Here is a 15,665-nt window from a genome sequence, read left to right as displayed (position 1 = left end):
CTAGTACTCTACAAAACATTTCTGCTACATTCTCTGGAGTTAACAAGGTCCATCTGTCAACATGTGCCAGTAATTTTTCTACATAATTACACAAGAATCTAGCATCTGAGCTTTTGTAGATAGCTAGAGAAGCCTTTCGCACCTTTGCTTGGTCATGTAAAATGTTATGTTGTTAATGTTAATTGTTCATATAATATATGCTAAGAGAGACACAGTAAACCAGTTTGTGTTGACTGCATCCCTCTGCTTGTGTCTCTCTAAAGTACAGTTTACACAAAACTGTAGAAAAAAAATGATCTTTATCTATAGTTAGGATTAAATTCAGTTCTGGATTTAAACAACTAAATTTACAGCACAGCTATTTACATCTCCACTAAATATTTAAGCTCCCATTACAGTCAATTGAAATCAAGTCAACACAATCAATAGAGTCCAGAGAACACTTCACTTCGCCCTAGTCACCTTGGTATCAGTTCACTGCCCCTAGTGCAGGTATCTGTCACCACTGAAGATTCCCTGGGGCACCCCACCTGGCCTCCAGCTGCCATTTTGGGGACAGAATTGAATCTCACATCTCTCATGAGCATGATGGGAGGTTATAATGCAAATCAAACAGAGATTCACATATACAGAGTCAAAAGCATAGATGTTTTAGTCCCACCTGTAGCTCACACACAGACACACTCTAAGACTTCATGTATTAGAATATGGAGTCAAATTCCAGCCTTACTGGCAGAATGTGTAGCCAGCAACTAACAAGTCACTTACTGGAGTCCTGTACCTTGGTTCCTGAATTGCATCTGCCAAAGCCATTTCTAAATTACATTTACTAAGATCACTCCTGATAGGTCCTGAATAATTCTAAGATTATTTACTACATGGAATACTGTAATGTCCAGGAAATGTAGTCAGGGTTCTATAGCTCTGGAGATCATATAAACACAAAACTGTCCCAAAGAGATGATGTTTCCTTCATTCTTTATACCAAAGCCAGCTTTGTCCACTACATGTCTTCCTTGTACTAACTAAAAGACCTGCACTCACTTAGACAACCCTTGTGCAATTGTAGCATTTTTATGGCTTAATTTCACCCCAGTACATATAGCCACATGCAGATTTTTCCTTAAGTAGATATTCTTTATTCATTACGTTCATATATTTAGTTTACTTGTTATGTGTGAACCTCCTTAATGACTGATTTTGCTTAAAATGTTTCTTCATGGCTATTACTTCATTTGTCATAATACTGACTCAGAAAAACACTAAACCAGCCTACCAAATCAGGCTAATGAAGAAACTTTATCAATTCAAAAGCAAAAATATACCAATAAAAATTTAGAAATATATTGTAATAACACATTTTAAATAACTTTCAAATCATCTCTAATAAAAATATTTGCATGTTAAATCAGTAACGAACATATGTCAATGAAAGATACCACTTTGAACACTGCAAAACAGGAAAGGCATCAAAATACACATACTGTCAGAGGCAAGTAATGACTTACAGTGTTCCCATGAATGGAAGTTGCATGTAAATTCTGTAATGGTACCATGACTCCCATGTAACACTGCAAGCACACAAGCATTTATTCAAATATTTCTCATAACATTTAGCAGAGACAGTAAGGCAAAATTCTTCAGTTAACTTAAAAATATTTTTCCAGCTTTGAAGTACTGCAATATAAGCGTGTGACTCTGCCTTCATTTATCTTTGGGATTTGTGTACATAGCACCATCACAGCCTTTAAAGAATTAATTCTCACAACACTCCTCTGCACTATGGCAGAGCTATTAGCCCCATTTTACAGATGCTGAACTAGGGTATAGAGCTCTCCCAATGGACAGATGTGTGGCTTATTAAACCACTAAGACCCAATGAGCCTGAGGAAATTCTGCATTTTAGTAATTCCTGACAAATTCCAGCTGTCCTGCATAACGTAAAAACTGGTTTCATTTTTGTTATACCATGCAGAAAATGTACGATAGTATAAAGAACTGAACCCACATTCTCAAATTCTAGCTATTACATAAAATGCAGACTTAGCAAAGAAAGTAAAATTCTGTAGCCCCTTCCTCAGGCTCATCTCACATATACAACATTGTATGGGTGTGCCATGTTCCCATATAAATCCCTCATTTTGGTACCAGCCTAGATGAATCCATTCTTCTCATTCCCTGATCAATTTACGCCTACTTCAGAAATTTTCCTTTCTCCAGCTTCCTTCTTTCCTAAGATCTGATTCTAATTGTACATACTCATTTTCCCTTCTACCTCTTGCTTTTTCTCAGTTTTCTCCTATCTATTATTATATTCCCTTGAAAACAACTTGGTTTACTCTGAACCACTCTTGACAGTATCCTAGCTGATTCCACTTCTACTTGGTCTTCCAAAACTTGCTTCTCTGTGGTTTTGTCATCAAGGTCTCTCAAACTCCGTAACCGTCTTATCTCCCACCGGCTTTATCAGTCACTACAACCCTCTCATTGTACTTTAATGAATTTGATTTTAACCTCTGTCATCCCTTTCAAATACAACTTTCACATCACTTTTATGGTTTCTCAGTCTTCTATCCTCTGCCTCAACATCCCAACATACCATCTCTTTGAATCTTTTGCTCATGTGCACTTATATAAAATCCCATAACATTCATAATTTTCTTGGTAAAACAGCCTGTAAAAAAACTAGGCTTCTTCACCTACTCCTGTATCCAGTACCTCAGGTTTGATTTGCAGAAATCAACGGGCCTGATACATTTTTGTTAGTCAATGCTGCTGCCAGAAGTTATCCAAATAAAAGGATCTGAACTAAGATGATCAAGTAGCCTTGAAACTGCAAAACCTGAAGATTACAATGGATATAGGTTTGATTCATCTATGTCACCTAGAAGTGAAAAACTGCACTGAACTATTACTAGACTCCTGAATTAATTATTCTGTCAAGCCTCAAAATTTCGTGTTACATGAGTTGAAGAGATGTTCTGTCTTAATAAGGTAATACAATTTTCTCTTTTTTTCATTTTATAGATACTTAAATTATGACTACAATAAAAAATAAAATAGAGGCAGTTTCAGCACCCATCTCGACATTCTTGTTTTTATTTCCCAGCATCTTAATTTAATTTAAAAGCAGAAGGCAGAAATTACACAGTGGCTGGCAACAAATACGGCCCAAGCAGCCACAACAGGGACCTTACAAGATCATGGAAATTTAATAAATAAATAAACAAAAAAAATGTTTATCTGGTTTTTAACTGTATATAGTTTTCATTAGTAAAAGCATAGTGAATTTTAAAACAAAATTCATTTTTAATGTGCCAACATCTTAGAAATTTCTGTTTGATTTTTAATTTAAAGAAAGACACATCTTGCATCCTGCATGAGCAACAAGTTCCTACTTTTTCACAGTAATCTCATGGCCCACTGGCATACTTTGATCACTTCACTGCTAGTGACATGCTCAAGGATGGCACAGACAGATCACTCTTTCCTGTAGCCTATGGTCAGGAAGTCACGCAATGTGATTCTAGGTACCATATAACCACAGTACTTTCTGTTCCCATGGTTCTGTTTTCTTCTGTGCATGTTATATTAACTTCTCCTTTACAAGTCCTCCACTGGAGTATGTAATTAAAGGTGAGGGGTTGTTGCCCCCTTCCATCTTCCACCTCTGGTCTTGTCTCAGATGACAAATCAGACTAGAAATAAATAAGGGGGAAAAAAGAGATCTCCCAGTTTCTATTTTCCTTGGCTTCTACTTTTATTTTAATTGGAACAATAAGGCAGCTGTGGGTTGTGAAGTATAGCAGTTCTGAATGCTAAAAAACGTAATAATTTCGAAACAGTTTTCCTCTTTGACAGATGTGACTAGATTTTGAAGATACACCATTATTCCTATCCTGGGAAAACATTGCTTGAAATGAGCTCAAATTGCAAGAGATAGATTTGATAAATAAGAGGAAAGTCTTATACCTTAGCTACAAAAAAATTCTAACTTTCAAATATTAAAAAACAGTGTTATTTTCACTGAAACAGTTGGAAAATGGATGTAAGGCTATTTTCTTAAAAAACCCCCTCAACTTCCAACTGTTAGCAACATCTCATCTTGACCTACAGATTATGAAAATTGTTTATATCATTACATTTGTATATTAACAATTTTGAAGGGTCAAGGTGATGACTGATTTCTAAGTTGAATGTATGAATGTATGAAAATTTGGTGCATTTTTGGATGATGATACAGGATTACTCGGTACCTGAGGTGCTCAAAACCACTGAGTGCTACACAGAAGCAAAGGAAAATGCAAGGAATCTGGTGAGATACCCATCAAAGCACTACAGAAAGGCTTTAATCTTCCAGGTTCTCAGTGTGTTGCTGTTTCCAAGCACTATATGTACTGAGGCAGGGCAGTTGTCATGGATTGGTTCACACCCCTACTATTAAACTTCATTAGCCTTCAGAGCAGGGTATTCAAAGCAGAATTACCTATGAGGAATGATCCCTGGCCCATTCAAATTCCAAACCAGGCCTGACAGTGGATACTTTGGAGAGAGAGAATAGTATAGGACCAAAATTATACCCAGGACTGTGTTAAAAATTCAACAGTATAGATGCAACCTTCCAGTGCTCAGAAGCTTGTTTTACTAGTGGAGATGTACATGCCTACCTTTCAGTGAACTATCTTTATGCTCAATATTTCAACAATTTGGTCTGTAACAAGTTCAGATATTAAAAATATTCTATTCTTCTGTATGATTTGTGCTTATATTGAATCAGGAAACTTCAACCAAGCAAAAACGTGCATGTAGAAGTAACATTTTAATACAAAATGCTCCTGACAATAAAAAGTGTTCTGCTTTAATTTTTACTTTTGCTTCAGTATCCTGTTGAACTATAATTAAATGCACTCTCACATACTGTTTGCTATTTTCATTAGTACTGTGTATTGGGTAGATGTGTTTATGTTTTCATATTATCTCAGCTCTAATTAAAATAATCTAAATAAAACTATGTTTTATAGTTACTTGTCAAAGGAGATCTTTTACAATGCATCTCTATAAAAATATTTTGGTTAATGTTGTTATTAAGTAGTCACAGAGCATTCATTATGCTCTAAGGAAATTTTTTTTTAAAAAAGTCCTCCTCTGGAGCTGTTATATGTCTTCTACTATTAATTCTGTGGTAATACAGGGCAGGAAAAAATCAGTCCTGTGAGACAATTCCAACCACAGACCTTTTTTCTTGTGATTCGTACTTAGTATTTCAGAATAACAGATTTTCATAATATCTGTCCTATTTTCAGTCATGCATTGATGAATAGATAACCGCCTCTTAATGACATTGAGAGTATACCATTTAATTATTTGTTTTAATTTTTTTAAAGTCCTAGTTAGGACCTTTATTTATCCATTTATTCCTTTGTTTATTCATTTCAACATCATTAGAATGAGAAGGTATCAAACTGTGAGCAGTATATTCGCATAGATGCTTTAACGGTTTACAAAGAAAATCTATAGAAAATTTTCTGAAATATATCTTCATACCCAGAATCAAGGTCACTGACTGCTGTCAACTACCTTATAGTTCTTTCAGCCCTAATGCAGCCTTGGAAACTCTACATAATGTAGAGGAACAATCCAGATCCAGCACACTGATGATGAGGGCTAAATCTGACCACCTCTGGACCACAGAATACATCTTTATTTTAATGGGCTTTGGAAATGCTCAGCACCTTTCAAATGCTCAGCACCTTCCAGAACTTCATAAAATCATGTACACAATGGTGACTTTGACCTTGGACATGATGGGTTTGATCTCCCACAGAATCATAACTCAAAATTATAATCATATCATAATAAATTTAAGTTTTGTTTGCCTCTTGTGCTAAGCATGGACACTGCACAGAGTTGCACAAAGTCCAGCACCAAAAAAATACCAGAAAAAGAAGTGTGTAACTGAGCAGGAAGCATAGGGTGCCTGCACAGTAGTTCTCCATGGGGATTTTCCTAGTTACTCCTTTCCTGGCTGAGCATGTTGTAACTTGAGCTGAACACAGAAAGAAGTTCATGGGAGAAAAAGGTCTTTACACTCCAGTTGTCCTGTGATGTCATTCAGAAAGAGAGTGGTGAGAATTTATCGCATAACAGTGTTTTTCAGCACTCCTTTTCATGACAAAAAATGTAATAAAGTAGATTTTTTGTGTTGCACAACAAGTTCAGTAGATGCCTTATAGAGTCCTTGTGCATTCATGCACTGGTGCAACAGCCTGCAAATGAGGGTTTCACTAAATTTGCATAGACAGTCATATGCCAACTCCAGCTAACTGTGACAAGAGATGCATTTCATTTGGGAAGAACTAAGGGTACTGTAGGAGGGTGGTGGCATAGGGAAGGAACTTGGGTTATTTCATCATGGGAAAATAGTGATATTAATGCACTTAAAAATCCTGTTTATGGAACAATTGGTTCTGACAGTTTATTTTCTGGAACTGTGATTTTTCAGAGCTGCCTCTAAGATGATTTTGTTTGGTTTTGTTCAAAGTAAATACCTGCATCTAACTGCAAAAAGGATGAGGTATAATTTATTTGAACGTAAATTACTGTCACTTTTTAGGTCAATGTGAGAGATTCTGCAGCGTATATCTCCTACAGTCACTCTGTCCATTAATGCCCAGGCTGTTACAGGAGCTGGAATGTCATGGTCCCTGTCCCTCCTTACGCCTAGATGAACTACATCTGCATTGGTACACCAGGCTCACTGTACGTGCAGAAAATAGTTCTACCTTAGGCAAGGCACACCTGGTAGCCCAAAGAAGTGCAGTAGGTCTATCAGAGGCTATAGATGTCCTGCAACATTCCATTACTGCTTGCAGAAAAGTGAGATAATTTCTTTTGTCCTCTAACATTTAAACTATTACCTTCTATTATATTGATAAATGTCTTAGCCAGAGGAATAATGAACCATAGATGAAATTGTAACTTTGTTTAAAGAGGTTAAAAAAGATAAACAGAAAAAGTGTTCACTAATGTAAAGACAACACGTCCAAACTCACAAGAAAAATAAAAAGATATTATAAAGAATAGATTATTGCAGATCTTAGCAATAAAACCAGCAAGAACAAGATGATGAGATTTTATTATGTCAGACACACTGAACTTCTCTCTTCCTTTGTCTTTCTACCAGAAGCCCTCTTTATATCACTGAAACAACACTCTTAGGGAGTTGAGTTATTCACATAAAATGAGAAAAATACTAATTCATGCTAGATATAATCGAAGTTACTTTTAAATAATCCACATTTAGGCATCAAAAGCTGTACCTACAGTGAGACATTTGAAACACATCTTAGAAAGACGACAAGAGAATATGCAAATGCTAGATTACATTTAATAAAGAATTTAAAAGGTGAGAAGTCAGAATTCAATTTTATTAGACCCCTCAATTCACCCATCAGTGAAAAGCACTGGCAAAAGAAACAGTCTCTTAGAATAAAAAGGTGCACCTTCTCCCTCTATGATATAGTTCATTTCTTTGAAGCAGACCTGAACAAAAAAGTGAGGAAATTCTTATTAAATTGAGGAACTAATACAAAAATATACATGAAACTTCACATGCAGCTCATTTTTGTCTAAGTTTCATCTAGACAGAGAGCTATAGGAATTGTGGTAGAACAAGCTCAATTTTGCTACCACTTTCTAAAATTCAAGTCTGATAAGGTAAGTTATATTTTACTACATGTATTAATGTAAGTAGGTAAAACTTGAAGGAGAGACTAGCATTTCAGAGGACTTCAGTTAACTCATTAACCTACTTGGTCTCCTACCACACCTCATTTTTTCTCCTACATACTGTTAGCATACTTCACAGAGCATATGTCTTTAAGTTGAAGCAGTACTACTTTCTTAGTCTTCATTAATTAGCAATTCATGAATTAAAAACTTAGTAAGACTTGTCTGACAATCCAGAAAAAAAATGATCAAGTGATTCAAATCCTGAACTAAATTCAATTACATTTGATTCTTATTGGCATATATATAACTTCTCAATAATCCCTCTTTTTCAGAGGCTGACCCTGTGAAAATATGAAAACAACTCATGTATTTGCAAAATGCCAGATCATAGCTAAAAGACATATCTAAGACGCACAGATAAAAAAGCATACAGATCCCTGAATTACTGTTAAGTGGGCTCGCTTCAGGGCTGGAAGCAGTAGAGGTGGGTGGCACTGTGGCACTGAACTTAGTACTGCTTCTGAGATCTGAGTTAGTATCTCTCCAGAGTGCCGCACTGTGCCAGAGAGATACATCATTTCAGTTAAAATAGGCTTTAGCTTTAGTAGCAGTACATGGAATGGAATAGTTGAGACATATCCAAAGACAAGTTTAGATAGATTTTAGAGAGCTTCTCATGAGAGATGAACATCAGGGTCACAACAACCTTCAGGTTTATCACTTCAAAATTCATCATTGAAGAATGATGCTGCTGGTCGAAGCAGTAAAGGTTGAGGGCTGCCTTGGTTGCAGCGACCACGAGATGGTGGAATTCAGGATCTTGTGTGGTAGGACCAGTACAATAGCAAGTAGAATTGCAACCCTGGACTTCAGCAGGGCAAACTTTGGCATTTTCAAGCAATTGCTAGGGGAAGTCCCATGGGCAAGGCTGCTTGAAGGTAAAGGGGCCCAAGATAGTTGGTTGGCATTCAAGGATTGCTTATTCCAAGCTCAAGAGCTGAGCATCCCGACACATAGGAAGTCAAGGAAGAGGGCCAGGAGACCTGCGTGGCTGAATAAGGAACTGCTGGGTATGCTCAAGTGGAAGAGCAGAGTTTATAGGTCATGGAAGGAGGGGCTGGCCACTCGGGAGGAATATAAGGCTGCTGCTAGAGGATGTAGGAAGGCAGCTAGGATGGCTAAGGCCTCCTTAGAATTAAATCTGGCCAGAGGGGTCAAGGACAACAGAAAGAGCTTTTTCAAATACATAGCTGATAAAACTAACACCAGAGGCAAGGTTGGCCCACTGGTGAATGGGATGGGTGCCCTGGTGACAGAAGATACTGAGATGGCAGAGTTATTGAATGCCTTCTTTGTCTCAGTCTACTCTGCCGGAGGCAGTCCTGAAGAGCCCTGTACTCCTGAGACCTCAGATGAAGTCAGGTCATTGGAGCGGTTTGCCTTAGTCCATGAGGAATGGGTTAGGGACCAGTTGAGCAATCTGGACATCCATAAATCCATGGGTCCAGATGGGATGCACCCGCGGGTGCTGAGGGAACTGGCGGAAGTCATTGCTAGACCACTCTCCATCATCTTTACCAAGTCTTGGGAAACGGGAGAGGTGCCTGAGGACTGGAGGAAAGCAAATGTCACTCCAGTCTTCAAAAAGGGCAAGAAGGAGGACCCGGGTAACTATAGACCGGTCAGCCTCACCTCCATCCCTGGGAAAGTGATGGAACACCTTATCCTTGATGCCATCTTAAGGCATGTCAAGGATAAGAGGGTTATGAGAGGCAGTCAACATGGCTTTACCAAGGGGAAGTCATGCTTGACCAACCTCCTAGCCTTTTATGAGGAAATAACATGGTGGATGGATGATGGCAGAGCGGTGGATGTGGTCTACCTTGACTTCAGCAAAGCATTTGACACAGTCTCCCACAGCATCCTCATAGCTAAATTGAGGAAGTGTGGCCTGGATGATCAGGTAGTGAGATGGACTGCGAACTGGCTGAAGGACAGAAGCCAGAGAGTTGTAGTCTATGGGGCGGAGTCTAGTTGGAGGCCTGTATCTAGTGGAGTGCCTCAAGGGTCAGTACTGGGACCAGTATTATTTAATATATTCATCAATGATTTAGATGAGGGAATTGAGTGTACTGTCAGCAAGTTTGCTGGTGACACTAAGCTGGGAGGAGTGGCTGACACGCCAGAAGGCTGTGCTGCCATCCAGCGAGACCTGGACAGGCTGGAGAGTTGGGCAGGGAGTAACTTGATGAAATATAACAAGGGTAAGTGTAGAGTCCTGCATCTGGGCAGGAACAACCCCAGGTTCCAGTATAGGTTGGGGAATGACCTGTTAGAGAGTAGTGTAGGGGAGAGGGACCTGGGGGTCCTAGTGGACGGCAGGATGACCATGAGCCAACACTGTGCCCTTGTGGCCAAGAAGGCCAATGGCATCCTGGGGTGTATTAGAAGGGGGGTGGTCAGTAGGTCGAGAGAGGTCCTCCTTCCCCTCTACTCTGCCCTGGTGAGACCGCATCTGGAATATTGTGTCCGGTTCTGGGCCCCTCAGTTCAAGAAGGACAGGGACCTGCTGGAGAGAGTCCAGCGCAGGGCGACAAAGATGATTAAGGGAGTGGAGCATCTCCCTTATGAGGAAAGGCTGAGGGAGCTGGGTCTCTATAGTTTGGAGAAGAGGAGACTGCGGGGGGACCTTATTAGTGTATATAAATATATAAAGGGGGAGTGTCATGAGGATGGAGCCAGGCTCTTCTCAATGGCAAACAATGATAAGACAAGGGGTAATGGGTATAAACTGGAACACAAGAGGTTCCACTTAAACTTGAGAAGAAACTTCTTCTCAGTGAGGGTGACAGAACACTGGAACAGGCTGCCCAGGGAGGTTGTGGAGTCTCCTTCTCTGGAGACATTCAAAACCCGCCTGGACACATTCCTGTGTAACCTTATCTAGGTGTTCCTGCTCTGGCAGGGGGATTGGACTAGATGATCTTTTGAGGTCCCTTCCAATCTCTAACGTACTGTGATACTGTGAAAAGATGAATTTCCAGAAAAGTGAATGAAAGGTTGGTGGGAAAATACATAATCCTAGCCAGGTTTTATGATGACATGTTTTTAATATAAGATGGAGAATAATTAGGACCAGATTAAGAGACAGCTAGAAGGAAAAAGAAAAAGCAAGTTCTGAATGTACTGTGAGGAACCAATCTCTTAACTGACCATGACAGTCCCCTCAGGATTCACACTTTGTATATGAGATTGTTCCTGTCTCATACTTCCCAGCTGTGGTACTTTCACCCCATGTGCTGGCAGTGCAGCATCACAGCCTCTCTCCTCTTCAGGGACCCCATGTAGCAGGTGTAGGTGACAGGGTTCCCACCAGCTGCACTTGGTATGGGAGCCCCTGGAACAGGGCAGAGGAGAGGCCACTGTGCTGTGCTTAACCTCACATTCATACAAACATCTTAAAAATCTGTTGAGTGCTGAACCATGTATATGCACTGCCATCATGTGAGCTGACATGCAGCCTCCAAAAGAAAAGGCCAAATAAAACAGGAGGCAGAATGATCCCCACCTCTGCCTTCTAACTCAGCTCACCAGGGTTCTCCTTTTCCACTTTCTGCACTGCCTGCCCTCACCAGACTGGTGAGAGGAAGGAATTTTCGGTCCCTTCTGCTGCTGCTCATACAGAAATGCAGTGTTTCTCCTCACTGCAGGTGAACTGTTATATGCACAACCCTCCAGGAAAGATAAGTAAGGCTATAAATGGAAATAACAACATGAGCTGAAAGGACAGCCTTCCCTGGCAGTTTCATCCGAGTTACTAAAGCCTGCCTAATGCAAAACCAACTGCTGAAGCATTTCCCATTCTGCCTTTTACTGACACCTTCCTGTGCTAGATACACAAGACGTATGAAAAGAGGAATGACAGCTGGTTTGGAAATTTATATTATCCCTGTTTTCTATCTGTTTAAAATCTGTTTATTTTGCTAGAAAAGTGCAAAGAGGCCCTGGAAGACAAGAGAGAATTAATTATTTTACACACATTGTATGACACTATTCATTAGTTTTACATGAGTGGTAAGAGGTCAGTCAAGAATAGAATCCCATTGTGTTAACCTTCAAAGAGCTTGCCACGTAATTGAATTCAGCAGGCATGGGATAAAGGAATTAAATATGCAGGCAGAATTAACATTAATGGTTTGCAAACACTATATTGCAAACGTATACAGCTTTGTTGCTTAAATTCTTGGGTTAAGATCTTGGGGGGAGGTGATTAGGTAAGCAACAAAAACAAAGAAAAGGAAGAATATTGAAGGAATGTGCATAAAACACATGGAGAAAGAAGCATAATGGGATCTGAATGCTATAGTGTATTCAATTTCTCATGTATTAGTGCATAGATTTACAACATATGTTAAGCACAAACCTACATGTGCCTTTCTGCTGCTGTTTGCTGCGTAGGAAGTATGCCACATGTAGGGCCACATGAGAGACATTATAGCAAATGTGGTAAAGTTCTGACCATATATATCACACAACTAACTTTAGTTCTGCAGAACGATAAGAATACTGGGAGTCAGTAAATGGTATGATTTAAATTTGAAAATAGCTCCCCAGAATCTGCTGAATCCATTCAGAGTTAACTAGCAGGAGAATATCACCATTCAGTGTACTGAGTCCATCTGTTGGCAATATCATGATGGAAACGGCTTTTTAAATGCTATTTTCAATAAGCTATCACACAACAGCTTGTTCCCAACAATATTCCAATACCTTTCTGTTTGCTTACCGCCTACTATAAAAAACAGCTTAGAGGGAAGGAGGCATTTCAGTACTATACTAATGTAGGGTAGGAGGGACAGAGAGACTACAGGAATTGGCAAAATGAGAAACAACTATAAAAAGACAAAGGGAGAGGAAGCTGTTATTTTAGACCCCCTGCAATCTAGATTTAAACAAGGATATGGAACCCAAAGTACTGTAGCATCAGAAGGATGGTTTGCAGCCAGTCATTAGCATTATCGTGCATTGACAGTATCAGCCATAGGAAACCAGCGGCTCCTAGATAAAAATGGCAGGTGCTCCTAGAAACTACCTTTAAGTCTACAAGACCTTCTGAAATGTGTGCTCCAATGAGTTCTGAAAGGAAGATTCACTTTCATCACTGTGACATGCTCACAAGCATGGCACCAACACAATCTGTCCTACAGAAATCTCACCAAAATATCATGTATCCATCAGCTTACTTGTCAAGTAAAGCAAATGCCAGCAACGTACTGATGATACAAAACCTGCATCCACTAGCATCAAAGTGGCTCAGTGGCAGAGATCAGCTCAGCAATGAAGAACAGATGGCTGCATTTGAACTCAATAATTGGTAGGAGAGGAACAGGATTTCTTCTGGTTCATACCAGCAAAGTCTCACAGTCAGTTGAGTGTGTAGCTGTCCACTAGCTTTAACACACCTAATGTCATGCTTTTTTAAGTGGGGAACTAGATAATCCCCTGAGGTTTCTTCTGACCTATGCTGCCCTATGACCCCAAAATAAACACCTCTATGCTGATTACTTTTACCTTCACTACTAACTTGAATTCTAAGATTTATTTACTTCACAGCTTTTATTTTAAAAGGCTGTACTTCTTAAAGAATTAAAAAGGGCACTCAAGTTTTACATATATTAAGTATCTTGTTCACCAAACACTATTAGAAATACATATAGCTAGGAAGGATAAAAGTTGAGAAGCTATACTGTACGCAGACCTCATAGCAGCCTTCCAGCATCTGAAGGGGGCCTACAAGGATGCTGGGGAGGGACTCTTCGTCAGGGACTGTAGTGACAGGACAAGGGGTAACGGGTTCAAACTTAAACAGGGAAAGTTTAGATTGGATATAAGGAAGAAATTCTTTACTGAGAGGGTGGTGAGGCACTGGAATGGGTTGCCCAGGGTGGTTGTGAATGCTCCATCCTTGGCGGTGTTCAAAGCCAGGTTGGATGAGGCCTTGGGTGACATGGTTTAGTGTGAGGTGTCCCTGCCCATGGCAGGGGGGTTGGAACTAGATGATCTTAAGGTCCTTTCCAACCCTAACTATTCTATTATTCTATAAGGTAACTAAAGAAGGTATGAAACATTATGGGACCATGTAAATGGAGATACAGAAAGAAGAAGGAGAACCCAAAAAAGTAACAGGGAATTAATACTGATAAAAATAAACATAAACTCAGAAGAAAACTAATAGTACATAAAAAAATACAAAATATTACATAAAGACTTAATGCGCTAGTGCTATACGAAACATGTACTGATATCTGTACATTGCTGGGCTCATTCATAAAATAGTCTATCTTTTGCTATCAAGACTGCATCCCAAGTTCAAAAAGTAATTTGTGTTCTGTTTATCTGCCTCTGACCTACTCAAATGTTCATAGTGATAATGTCCTCTTAGAACACATGCACGATAGCCTGCTTCTAAAATGAAAAACAGAACTAATAAGACAATGCTTATGATGCGCACCTACCTGAGGACGTATAACTTTTACTATGTTTTCAAGTGCAGTGTCTGGTGATGGAGGAGAGCAGTCAGGTGTTGGGCCTGTAGAGCTGTTTCTATGGTTACCAGATCCTGGTGCAGTAATTGCTACCTGAGGTACATTATCTGTGAATAAAAATAACATTTATGTGACCTTACAAATACTTCATGTATTTTGAAATAAGAAAAAAAAATTATTTTGAAAACAGAACACTACTCAGAACACTTTCAACTTACAAAACCTATTATAATTTGAATGTATCTGGTGAGGAATATATGGTATATCTACACTTATTTTGTCAGCTTACACATTCACTCTATGTTAAAGCAGGTTACAGCACTCTCTTAATACCTAAATAAAGTGAGGCACAAACCAAACATATATCTTTTACTTTCATGAACCTGAATTACAGATTGTGAATCCAAGTACTATCACTATAGCAGCAGTGATTTGAAAGGGAGCTTTATAATGCACCTGATATCTCACCCTGGAAAACCCTAACACATACAACACAGTTCAGTAAGTTATATAACACATAACTGACTTAGAGCATGCTAATAGCCATCACCGACAACTTTCCTGGGTACTGGGAGCAATATAACTGATCAGCAAATATCAATTACATGAAAATATACTCAGCTTCTCAGATGAAATTAATCCTCCATAGAGCTCTGCACTGCAGTAGCTGCTTTGCTAGCAGTATCTCAGCTAGATAACCTACAGCTTGCTTAAAAATGTCTACATACCTACACATACATAGGAAACTGCTATTTGGACATAGTTTGTGATGCTCTTGCCATTTTATGGCACTGTGAAGGACAATTAAAGGGTCTCAAAATATCATTTTTACCTTCTCTAAATGCCCTTAATGTTGTCTGAACAATGTAAATTTAAATTAGTCAAAATCTGGTCAGAGGATAGAGAGGTCTATGAAATAAGGCATAACTATCCAGTTGTGATGGGAAACAAGGACCAGAATGCCTTATCAGGAGGTCAAAAGCTGCACATTACTTCCTGCCTTTTGAATTGTATTATTAAAGAAATACTTTAGTTCTGATTCTGGGGAAAATGCCATTGCCTGTGTGTACCTTTCTTTGTGGATCACATGTGCTCTATTTCCTAAATGTGCTATAATACCTGCACCTCAATATTAAGACGATTACATTCTCATCTTGTGTCTGTGGGACTCAACTGACAGCCTGCAGAGTTCACAGAAGAAAGCATATTTATTTGTAATTGAGATGGATCTCCAAAACATGCTTTCACTCTGCAGGCAAATCCACTCTAGAAAAACCCAACTCCGAATAAACAAAAGCAACTCCAGTGCTATAAGCTGGAGAAGTTTTGCCCAACCAGCTTCTGCAGGAACACAAGCTGTTTCATGTGCACAAGTCACAAATGTTTCTG

At 39.1% G+C, this 15,665-nt stretch overlaps 1 protein-coding gene across 5 annotated transcripts in view; it reads right to left on the bottom strand.

Annotated features, from left to right (window-relative positions):
* Window positions 1–15,665, bottom strand: part of ANKS1B (ankyrin repeat and sterile alpha motif domain containing 1B) — a gene marked incomplete at both ends in the record, with an annotated part of 478,018 nt that overhangs the window by 302,977 nt on the left and 159,376 nt on the right. For all 5 annotated transcript variants that reach the window (XM_080616729.1, XM_080616728.1, XM_080616730.1 and 2 more), the window contains one exon: window positions 14,247–14,383. In XM_080616729.1, the coding sequence (XP_080472855.1) occupies window positions 14,247–14,383 (137 nt within the window). The remainder of the gene's footprint in view (window positions 1–14,246; window positions 14,384–15,665) is intronic.

Source organism: Psittacula echo (assembly GCF_963264785.1).
Source record: "Psittacula echo genome assembly, chromosome: 1".
Taxonomy (NCBI): domain Eukaryota; kingdom Metazoa; phylum Chordata; class Aves; order Psittaciformes; family Psittacidae; genus Psittacula; species Psittacula echo.
The sequence above is the reverse complement of the archived record's forward strand: the minus strand, read 5'-3'. Positions and strand labels throughout refer to the sequence as shown.